The 12512-nt window shown below is 38.0% G+C and overlaps 1 protein-coding gene across 1 annotated transcript; it reads right to left on the bottom strand.

The window, feature by feature from the left end:
- Window positions 1-333: 333 nt before the first annotated feature.
- Window positions 334-5616, bottom strand: LOC134535294 (elastin-like). Its single transcript, XM_063374362.1, has 2 exons — window positions 5573-5616; window positions 334-1763 (listed from the first exon to the last, which is right to left on the bottom strand). The coding sequence occupies exons 1-2, from the start codon at window positions 5585-5587 to the stop codon at window positions 570-572; spliced, it is 1209 nt and encodes a 402-aa protein (XP_063230432.1). The 5' UTR covers window positions 5588-5616; the 3' UTR covers window positions 334-569.
- Window positions 5617-12512: the final 6896 nt, after the last annotated feature.

A 12512-nucleotide genomic window follows, 5' to 3' on the forward strand; every position in this document is an offset into this window, starting at 1 on the left:
CCAGTTTTTTTTCAATTATTTTTTTTTTGTATTTTTATTGAAGTGTTCTACTTATATTTAACACAAAAAATTGTATTTGTAGTTTAATTTTTTTTAATTATTAGTACCACTATATTCTAAGAAATTAAAATTCAAATGTCAAAAACCTTCAAAATAAAAGATTACAATATAATTATACATATATTGCATTTAAATAAAGTTGTTGGTAATTGTAGCAAATTAATTCAATAAATTAAATATAATATTTCAAAATTTAACTAAAACATTCAATAAAGAGATGTAACATTTAATAATTATTTGTAAACAATTTGGGTTGAGTAACAAAGAAAAAAATCAAACGATTAAATAAATTTTATTCAAGATCAATTTAATTATACAAAAAAAAACACTTCATTCAAATAATTAACAAAATCATAAAAAAAATACAAAAAACTACTGAGTCAGTATGAAAAAAAGTTAACTATGAAAACTAACAATTTACTAAAATGAGACCATGATATATCAGGCAAAACTTTAAAGTTTACAGGTACAGGTATTTTCAGCTGCTTCACCGAACATTCTGTCAAGCATTACCAGATCTTGTGTGACCCATAACTAGACCCGTACTTAGAGCCGGATCCCAGTCCATAACCGAATCCTCCTAAGCTCGTGGTTGCAAGGCCGATGCTGCCGGTGCCGTATCCGCTGCCTCCCAAACTGTAACCTGATCCAAGACCCGATCCATAACCGTATCCCGAACCGTAGCCGCCGCCAAGACTGACGCTACTAATGCCTCCTCCGATTCCAGATACGTAGCCAATACCTCCCAGGCTACCGCTGCCAAGACTGACGCCACTAATGCCTCCTCCGATTCCAGATCCGTAGCCGATACCTCCCAGGCTGGAGCCGCCAAGACCGACACCGCTGATACCTCCTCCGATTCCAGGTCCGTAGCCGATACCTCCTCCGAGGCCGATGCTGCTGATTCCTCCTCCCAGGCCACTGGAACCGACGACTACTGGCCTATCCACAGGCACGGGGTGAGGCACTGGCACAGCCACGGGCTGGGGCACTCGCACGGGAACGGGGTAAGGGGTCCTGACGGCGTAGGGCTGAGGGACTGGCACAGGCACGGCATGAGGAACAGGCACGGCGTATGGCTTGGGCACGCTGACAGGGTACGGCTTGGGCACGGAGACGGGAACAGGGTGAGGAACTCTGACGGTGTAGGGCCTGGGCACAGACACTGGGACGGGCTGAGGAACTGGCACGGGAACGGGCCTGTTGACGGTCACGGGCACAGCCTGGGGCACAGGAACTGCTACGGTCCGGGTCACGGTCTGCACCGCTGGTGCCGCAGCCAATCCGATACCGGAGCCGAGGCCGATACCGGAGCCCAACCCAAAACCAGAGCCTAGTCCTGAACCAAGGCCGACTCCATAACTACCGCCGTAACCGCCTGATCCGTAGCCGTATCCTAGACCAGAGCTGAGCGCGATTCCAGAACCGAGACCAGACCCAAGGCCAATTCCAGATCCGATAGAGTAGCCACCGGAACCGTAGCCATATCCCAGACCACTGCTCAGACTAGAGCTGCCATATTCAAGGTCGCTGCTCAAACCGTATCCACCATAGCCGCCTCCATAACCGCCTCCGTAGCCGCCTCCGTAGCCGCTTTCGTAGCCGCCTCCGATGCCACTCAGGATTCCTCTCTTGTCCTGTTTCTTCTCCTGGGTGGCTTCAGTTTGGACTGCGGCTACGGCGGCTAGCAACAAGGCGGAGACCTGGAAGTATTATTTCAAATGAATTTTCTATATTTGTCCACTTAGTTATTGGACCAAAGAACGTATTCTAAGTCTGGGCTAAAAATAACTTAAATGTTTTATTGTATTGGGAATTATTTTATTTTTATTATTTAGTTCCTGAATAAGTCAACATAAAAAAATACTAATACAATTTAATTTGATAAAATTTTTAATTATTTTAGAAAGACAAAATTAAAGTTACCTCTTTATCTACAGACTATTAATGGAATAATATTTGGCAGTTAATAAACAATTTCATCAGCAGAGATTTTTAACAGATGCATGATACATTTTATTTCAAGTTTGGGAATAACCTGTTAAATTTTTGGAACTATCATATACACTCATTTTTTTCTGAGTGTAACACTTATAAATGTTTAATCCGTAACAAAGTCCACTTAAAAAATCGAGATTTTTGACGTCATTGAAAGAGTCTAGTTTGATGTTGATAAAGTCAGAATTTAATTTAAATAAAATGTAAATATTACAAAAATGGTGATAAAATTTACTTCGTGTACAAAAAAAATACCTTGTATAAATTTTAAAAATGAGTAAATTGTAAAGTTTATCCAAAATTATTTCTGATTTCTTTATCTGATAATAATTTAAATTATAACATTTATTTAAGTTGAATAAAAGTTTTAATATCGTGAGCAAGACGTGAAAATAAATGCTAAAAACACTATACTATATTTTTTGCTGAATATTTATTTCACTTGTTTTAGAGTTGAACATTGTTATTACACAGCTAAGTCAACTACCAAAAACATGGAAGCAATGATAACTTAGCAAATTAAATATATGTCATCTAGTATGGCCTGTACAGTGTCTAATTTTATGTGCGGACATGTTTTTATTTCAGTGGTTTGTATATAATTTTTAATAAACAAGAATTAAAGATTTCTAAAGGTAGCCCTTTAAAGAGAATCATGACGCATACATTCGTATTCAGAACCTTCCCGGGTTCCTAAGAACGAGATGGCATCTGTCATGAACGTGAAGGTTTTGCCATCTTCTGAAATAAAATGTGTCGTGAAACGCGTCTCTTTCCAGCATCAGCAACTCGCGAACAGCCGTTCGCATCGTTCCGAAGACCTCCTTAATATTTAAATAGGCAGTAGCACGGGCGGTGTGTACAAATGGAAGGGACGTAACGAAGGCCCGCTGAAATGGCAAATTGAAAGGTGAACCACTGGTATCATTTCCCAAATGTCACTTGCAAACTATTACATTATGTTGGTTTGGGGAAACTGAAAACCTCATGAAGTTGTTTAAAAATCACTGATGACAGAGAAGCAGTAGCGGAAGGATATGCAAATCACTGGCACTACGTTTGAGAACTATCAAATGTTATACATATACATGTCACTGTTATGTGTTTTTAAGTTATGACAGTTATAAGGTGTGTGTTTCTAAGTTTTCATATTTCTGAATTATTACTTTTTAATTACGACGCTTCTAAGTTTCGTCTTTGTGTGTTTCCAAGTTACGTGTTTCTGAGTTATGATTGTTCTAACTTATGAAAGTTCTAATTTATGTGATTTTTTGAGAATTGTAAGTTAAGAATGTTCTAATCTGTGTATTTGTAAGTTATGTATGGATTCCAGTATATAGTGTATCATACACGGGTGGTTCCCTCCTTGGAAAAGGTCAACAACAATTGACATAGAATACTACTTTGTTTTCGGCGGTGCCGACACAGACCTCGAGGGTGGCGGCGGCGATCGCCTGGACGTAACTTCAGGGTAAACTCTCGCCGACAACGTTCCTGCTCACGTCAAGTCCTGAGGACATGCACCCGAAACGAATTTCCTAGGGGTGAATCGTCTGGCCAACGAATAGACAGAGCTTTAGGAAAAACAAAGCAATTTCAAAACTACTTAATATATATTCGAATGAGATCTGTTTACAAAAAGCTGAGGGACGATAAGTAGTTTTATTTCCTTGTTTAGATTTTAAATTGTATTGTTATAAGTGTTAAAATGGTTAAAAAGGCGTGTTTTCAGAGTCATTTTTAGGCGAAAAACAACCGGTAGAGATTCTTGAAAGCACGTAAGGGACATGCATTACAACTTTATCTTAATTTATATTCCAAATAACTTTACGGACACAGCTCCAATTTCACAGTTTTCCTATGGACGACGTGAAGACTGCGCGCCAGTTTACAGCCTTGCGAAAGATGCATCAGTGAGCGTCGTGCTTATCATCCCGCCCCACTAACACATATACACCCCTTCCTAGGTGGGCCACTTAACGTGCGGGTTTAAGGAGCCCGCCTAGGCAAGAGTGTATGCGTGTTAGTGAGGCGGGATGATCAGTGCGACTATCGGTGGTGCGTCTAGTTCGGTATCTCTTCCAAAGTGCAACTACGTAATTTGAGCAGGTACCATAATATTATATGACAGAAAAATGAATATAAGTTTTTAATGCAAGTCTCTTGAAAGTTTTTAAGAATCTGTTCCTGTGTTTCATGCCTAAAAATTATTCTTAAAACAGATGATTAAGCTATTTTCACTCTGTTTTAAAATATGTTTTAAAACTATATTAGGAAATTGACAACTCATCTGTTCTCAGTGCTTTCATTAACGATTTTCCTAAACAGAGACCACTCGGTTATCATAAGCTGTTTTTAAATCACGGTTTTTTTTTCGTAAGCCTTGCACTAATGCGTATACGTGTATACGGCGGCCTCAGTGATGTATCCCACCCGTCACTTGCATATTTTTATGTCATTACTATCGCTTCAGGGCAATTCCTAGGGACTATTTTACTTTATAATAATTTTCATTTAGTATTGTGATATTTACATGGAACACTTTTATTTAATATTTTTAAAAATTCACATAATTTTGAATGTTTTCTCAAATGGATAATACTATCAAATTTGGTTATGAAGTGGCATTTGAAAACTAAAAAAAAAATAATAAATATATAAATTGTGAACGAGTGAAATACGTGAACCCGAGATCGTATTTGGTTCTAACTACTCATATGCAGCTTGGCCTTCAGACTCGGGCGTGTACTCTTTAAGTAAAGGAATAGTAGATATCTATGCTAGGAACCAAGCAGGCATTCTCCTAGAATAATGTCGTAAAACAGTGGAAACACAAATAGGAATGGTCGGACCGGGATTTGAATATAATGCGAGTCACGCTTTGACTTTACACCAATATCGCTGTTCAAATGTTTTAATATTAATTTTAGCTCTCCACGTGGGTAAATGTTATATTTCTAATACCAAGAAATTAATTCCACAATGTATTTACTTCATATATATATTTAGACAATTATTTTAATGTTTTCATGCTTTTGGACCAGCTTGTGACCAATTTTTGATGTTAAGTGCAAAATCAATCACATACGATAATGACTCAAGATACCAGATTGGTGTATATTTACTAGTAGCATTGTAGAACACACTGAGGTCGAGTGAGTAGTTCGGTTTCCATATTTCATTTTTACACACGAGTAAATACAGCTAAAACGCGTGTTTTCAGAATGATGTATTAGAAAACATACACCGTGTACAAATTCTTGAATGCATTCAAGGAACTTGCATTACATATTTATGTTCATTTCTCCGTCATATTAATTCTTGGTTACCGCTCAAATAACACAGTTGCGCTATGCACGACGAGAATCAGCAGCGAGCTTCGCACGAACACAGATACACCCCTGACTAGGCGGGCGCCCTAACCGAGACTCGAGCCAGGAGCAACTCGCGCCGAAAGCCGGCATGCATCCGACTGCACCACGTGGGTAGGCTCTGCCCCGCAGTGCGTACTCACCAGTAGGAGCCTCATGGTCGTGTGTGGAGAGCAGTGGATGGAGTGCTGGTGTCGGCTCCGTCACCGCGGTGTTTTATACCGGAGTCCAAACGTCCACCGCCGGTCGGTTTGAACTTTCACTCTCCGGGGGATCCAGTCTTCTTGGCCGCATCACTCCTACCCCCCAAAACGACTCTCCAATACTAACGTTCCCCCCTCCCCTTCGAACCGCATGTCATTGTTAAACCGGCTCGCTTAGCATGCCCAGACGTCGCACAAGCAGGGGGCGTCCATGGCTGCATGATTACATGAAAACTGTGTGATGCCTTTTTGAAGTGGAACGTCTTTTGGCGTGATGAGAGTAAAATTTCCGTTTTAATGCAAATGTTTTGCGAAAAATTATTAGGGAACTGTTTTTTCCTATCCTAACTTGAACATGTGTACATATTTAAGAGGGGATGTGTTAGGGAAAAAACTATGTGCGTCTCAGGCCGTAGCCTTTACACATAAAAATGCTGGGTTTAAGCCATGCACCAATGATATAATGCATCTGTGCTGTTTTTTAAGGATTGGCTGTCCCTGACAGCAATTGATACCATGTCTAACTCTTCTTTCTTAAACTCTAGACTTTTTATAAATAGTTAAGTTGGACCAAATTTAAATCTGCATAGGCTCAGGGAAAACCCTGGGGACAATATTGCAAGAATTTAGCAGGTAGTTTATATACGGGACAAGAATGATGGTACAGAAATAAGAGTTAGTTTAGGAGCGGGAAGTTTCTATCACGCTGTGGCTGGGAGCTGGTGCTTTGCGGTCCTCATTGTAGTTTGTGCGCATCAAGATGTGTAGCAATGACTCTTGCGCCCCTGGTAGCGGGTTACTGTACTAGTAGCTCTAGAACTGCCAGTCAGCGCGTGTGCTTATAGTTATTAAGGAAGGATGTGTTCATCGTCGGATCTCACACCAGAAGGGATAGAGCATAAGGTTGCCTGTCTATAGTTAAAAGCTGTTGGCAGTTTGCGAAATGTTCAGTTCTTTCGTTCCAAAAACCTAGCTCAATCATCTACGCTTCAGAAGGTACGAATTGAATAATTTTAATATGTCTAACCGTGAGTTGGTGCATCAGACCACACTGAGCAAGGAATAGAGATGCAAAATTACCTATCGCAGGTAGGCAGTCAGTCGTTTTAAAAAATTATTATATCCTTAATCGAAAAGCCAGTCTAAACTTCTACGCATTTAAGATCTACGGTATTGTACGTGCTAAGGGATATATTAATATAAGTTTTATATCTGCAAGAATTTATATACATAAATCAATTGCCGCATGTATGAAGGATCATCACTTGAGAACTGCTCGATCGATATGGTTGTTATATTTTTTTCCTAATTGTCAATAAACATTTGTATGAAATAAAATTTTTGGAAAATCCGCCGGGAAATTCTGAAAAATTCGTTCTGTTTGAGAGTTTTCCTAACACAGGTTTTCACAACAACAAATTCCGCGCTAATAAATGTTAATGTTGTATCAGAGGTTATTATATCTTTGGTGCATTCAAAACCGTCTCATTTTTTCATAACATAAAATAACATAACCTTAAAATTCATAAAATTTAACATTGAAGATTTCAGTGTTTTATGAGAGGTTTCGATCTGTGGTGATTCAAACCTATTACATGATTTCATTGCATAATATAACCGTTTCAATAATCTAATTGGAATATTAAATTAATTTCAGTTCGTAGTTAATTGATATAAATACTACCAGTGAAGCAACGAAATATCGGTCGACGTACGCGCAACGCAACCAAACTACATGATCGTCCAGTAAATGAGACTGACGAAGAGTGTAGACGCCCTTTTGGAAGAAAATCGAATAATAATCTCTCAAGCGCTATCCATTAAGACTCTAGAACAACGGATACAGTCGAGTTTGACTAGCTCAGTTGAAGCCTACACACAAAATAATTTGGAACGGCGACAAAAAATTCTGCAAAAAGTGAGATTAGAACATAAACGAGTGGCATTCAGATATGATCCAATAATCGAAGTGTTTTTTTCATGAAGAAGGTTTATATGTTATCCTTTTTTTTTGTAACTTGTAACTATATGGCGCTGCAGCACATCAAATTCTTTACCATTCAACTTATTTTCGTGGGTAAACAGAACATTATAGGTCATATACATTACAATAGCAACTGTGTACCTGTTCTCTATGTCCACCACACTGTCATATAACAATATTGCTTTTCTTTAACTCGCGGACAATATATCACCCTGAGTTCAGCCTGGGCAACGCCGGGTACTGCAGCTATTTTGTAATAATTGTGCTAGTACCTATTAAGGACGTTTGCGTTTCTTTATCTCGTCATTACTCACTGGGGCTGCGTATGTAATTACTGGTCGAATGAAGGCAATGTAGAGCAGCAGTCCGTTCTGGACTGTACTGCCGGTGCGCTTGCTCATTAAAGAGTAGTGAGTGAATATTCTCCTGTGTGCCTGTCCATCCTCGAGTCTATGTGGGTCCACCAGAGTAGTTTGTAAGCCATCTGGACACAAAAGATATTTCGTAAAGTACTTGTTTCGAATGTTCTCTCCAGACAGGGCAAGTTGGAGCCTGCGATCAACTGGCGGTAGATTTTTACGAGCAAACACTATTGCCTCAGTTTTTTTAGTGTTTGTCTTTATTCACCATGTTGTGCACAACTGCTGCATCGCACTGACCGTGAGTTGAAGACTGTCAGTGGCTAGTCAAACGTTGTGTGACATACTATACAACACTATGTCGTCCGCATAGCAGCCTAGTTTTACAATACATGCTCTTGCTTAGACATGCCGTTCCCGTAAATATTAAATAGTACAGGGCATATGATACGGATTTGTAGCACACATGCTTATATATGTTTTAGGTGTGATTTAGATCTTTCTGTTGTGACTCTAAAGGTTATGTTAGCTAAGTATTAGGTAACTTGCTTTATATTACAGTCAGGGAAACCTGTTTGGTACAGTTTATATATTAAGACTCCATTAAAGACTCAATTCAAGGCCTTTTCTACATCCAGGAATTGAGCCAGTACATAATCTTGGACAATAAACGCGATAATTTCCTCTGTAAGAAGAACTAGCAGTTGCATTGTTGAGCAGGCACTTTGGAAACCAAACTGTTCGTTAAGCAGAATATTGTGTTATATTATATGCCTGTTTACTCGGTGAACCAGTATACACTCCGCTACTTTCGAAAGCATATTAAGTAGGCTAATCAGCGCATAGATTTGAGTAGTATAGAAAACAGCATACTGTCACAGGCTTCAGGCTCCGGTGAGTGGTGCCGACCAAGCTCTGACATCATGTCAATCTCTGACGTCATGGCGGCCATCTTGGATGGCCGTGACCTTGATATTTGACCTTGACCTTGACCCTGGCGGCCCTATTGCATCCGCCATCTTGGATTCGGCAGCTTGAATGACGTCATTTTGTTTTCTCGGACATTCCGCCACTTTGTTTTCCGCCATTTTGTTTTCCGCCATTTTGTTTTCCGCCATTTTGAATTACGATGTCACCTTTGCAATTTCCGTTACGGCCTCATCTTGAAAAATCTTTATTATCCGATTTAATGAAAAAAAGTTTAAAATTTGTTAATAATTTCAAGTAATAAAATTTTAATAAAAAATATTTTCAAAAACATACATTTACGACATGGAGCTCGGAGTCCTCGGTTCGAAACCGGTAAGGGCAAAAAAATAAAAATGGTGACCGATACTTCCCTCATGGTTCTGCTGGCATACTGACACCCCATTTTTTTTCATACCATATATATCATGAGGTAGTAAGACTTCATGTCCGCCATCTTGACAATCCGTAATTTTTATGTTAGAAAATCATGAAAATTTTTAAAAATCATTAAAAAAATCAATCAAATTTAATAATAAAATTTAGTAAATATTACTTAAAAACCACTGTTGCACATAACATAACTGTTGCTATCTTGGTTTATATAAATGTTGCATGTTCCGTTACGGCCTCCATCTTGATTGAGTACGATGCCATCGTTACACTTTTCGTTACGACCGCTATATTGGATTCTATTAATGTTGCATGTTTCGTTACAGCCACCATCTTGAAAATCCATAGTTTCAATGTTAGAAATTCCGAAAATTTTCCAAAAAATATTTAAAAAATCGCCTACTTCAAATTATTCAAATAATTTTGGTCGTCGGTTCGATTTCCGCCGAGAGTAAACCAGTAATTTATTAATGTATTTAAAAAATTCTCAATAAAAAGTAATAAAAATGTCTTGCACCACACCCAACATTTTGAATTATGTCCCCACTGTATCAATTATCGTTATGGATGCTATATTGAAAACCTTTATTTATTATCTGATTTTAATGGAAAAAGTTCAAAATTCATCAAAAAATTAACTTATTAGAATACTGATTGATTAGATCGATTCCCATTCTTGGTTAGAAACTGGTAAGAGCCAAATATAAAAAACAACAGATACTTCCTCCACGCAAGCCACCTAGACTTACCTATCACCATCAATACCAAGGTATATATATCGTCAACTGGTATGACATCATGACCGCCACTTTGCCTTTGTCCGCTAGTGCCACCATCTGGTTCTGCTAGAGTGAGCTGGCGCCATGTTAGTATAATTTTCTGTTCACCATACTTTTGATCTCGACTGTTGAGATTGAATTTTGACCTTGACCTTTGTCCTTTACATTGAACTTTGACCTTAACCTTGAAATTTTACCTTGACCTTGAATTTCGACCTTTACCTTGAACTTCGACCATGACCTTTGACCTCGACCTATGAAAATTAAACTTGACCTTGAAATTTGTCCTTCACCTTGATATTTGACCATTACCTTGACATTCATCTTAGATACGCCATTTTTTGTTCAGTACTCGGTACCAGCAACGATAGTTAACATATATTGACCGCTAGAACACATTGCCACCATCTTTTTTTCATCTGCTGGAGGACTCCATCTTATGTGTGTACTTGTCTGATAGATAGTACTACCATCATACATGTTTAGGTCTTACCCTCTAGAGTGCAGTAATCATTTATTAATACTGTGACACCAGACATTTGATCATTTGAGCACCATCTTGATAATTTATAATTATTTAGCTAGAAATTCGGGAAAAATTACACAATTCATTAAATAAATTTATAATCAATATACTGATTGATTCGATCGATTCCTGTCCTTGGTTCGATCCCTGGTCGACGAAAAAAAATTATTTTATGTAAAAATTATTTCTTCAATAAATCATGTTCTAAATCCTGAAGAGGCTTAAAATCAACTACTACCATCATCATATAAGCCATTACGACCGCCATATTGTATATTTGTATTTATTGACTTATAAATTAGGGACAAATTCCAAAATTCACCGAAAAAATAACTCATTAATTTACAAAATTCAATCGATGGATTCCTGCCATCAGGTTGCTTCCAGACCAGTAACAAGTGTAACTTAATATTAAATAAATTTTATATTTTGGTTTCCATTACCGTTCACTGAGTTTATCAATCATTCACTCTATCAAAAAAACACTCAAGACAATATACGACAATGTTCGACGAATTAAATACGTTGCCGTTAAGCCTAACATGAAAGTCTAGTTTTTAGATACTTAGAATAACCTCTAAAGAGGTAATGTACAAAGCTATACATAGATATAGACCAAACGTCTTCGGACCACGAGACCGGTTCATAAACAATGTCAGACATACAGACCAGTCATTTCCGAACCTCAAGACCTTCTTCATCAACAACTAATTATATTCATTTAAACCAACCTAACATGTTTTTAAATATACAAGAGGACCAAGAATCCGATCAAAAAGGAAGCACATTTTTAGAAAATCAATCGAAAATGCAGCAAATTTTTGAAGCAACATCGACAAAAAAGCAGCACATTTTGGAAGCACCATCAACAAAAAGGCAGCACATTTTGGAAGCACAAACAAAAAGGCTGCACATTTGGGAAGCACAATCAGAAAAGCAGCAAATTTTTGAAGCACCACAGACGAAAGGCAGCACATTTGGAAGCACAACAGACGAAAGGCAGCGTATTTTGGAAGCACAATTAAAAAGGCAGCACATTTTGGAAGCACCATCAACAAAAATGTAGCACATTTTGGATGCAAAAACAAAAAGGACAATAGTCAAGGTCAAAGTTCAAAATCAACAGTCTAGGTCAAAGTTATGGTGAACATAAAATAAATACTAACATGGCGTCAGCACACTCTAGCAGACGAAACCAAGATGGTGGCTTCCAGCGGACGGAGGCAAGGTGGCGGACATGTCGTCATACCAGTTGACGATATTTATACATTGGTATTGGTGGTGAGAGGTCAGTCTAGTTGGCTTCCGTGGAGGAAGGATCTGTTGTTTTTTTTTATGTTTTGCTCTTACGAGTTTCTAACCAAGGATGGGAAACGATCTAATCAATTAATATTCTAAGTTAATTTTTTGATGAATTTTAAACTTTTTCCATTAAAATCCGATAATAAATAAAGCTTTTCAATATATCTAGCGTCCGTAACGATGATTGATACAGTGGTGACATAATTAAATGAATCGGGTGTAGTGTAAGACATTTTTATTACTTTAATTGAGAATTTTTTAAATACATTAATAAATTACTGGTTTACTCTCGCCGGAAATCGAATCGAGAACAGAAACCGTTTAAATAATTAAAAATTTTAAGTAGGCGGTTTTTTTAATATTTTTTGGAAATTTTTTGGAATTTCTAGCATTGATATTACGGATTTTCAAGATGGTGGCCGTAATGAAAAATGCAAAGTTAGTAGAATCCAATATGGTGGTCATAACGAAAAGTGTAATGATGACATTGTATTCAACAAAAATGGCGGGCGTATCGAAACATGCAACTTTTATATAAACCAAGATAGCAACAGTTATGATATGTGCAAGA

The sequence above is a fragment of the Bacillus rossius genome, chromosome 8, assembly GCF_032445375.1.
Source record: "Bacillus rossius redtenbacheri isolate Brsri chromosome 8, Brsri_v3, whole genome shotgun sequence".
NCBI lineage: Eukaryota > Metazoa > Arthropoda > Insecta > Phasmatodea > Bacillidae > Bacillus > Bacillus rossius.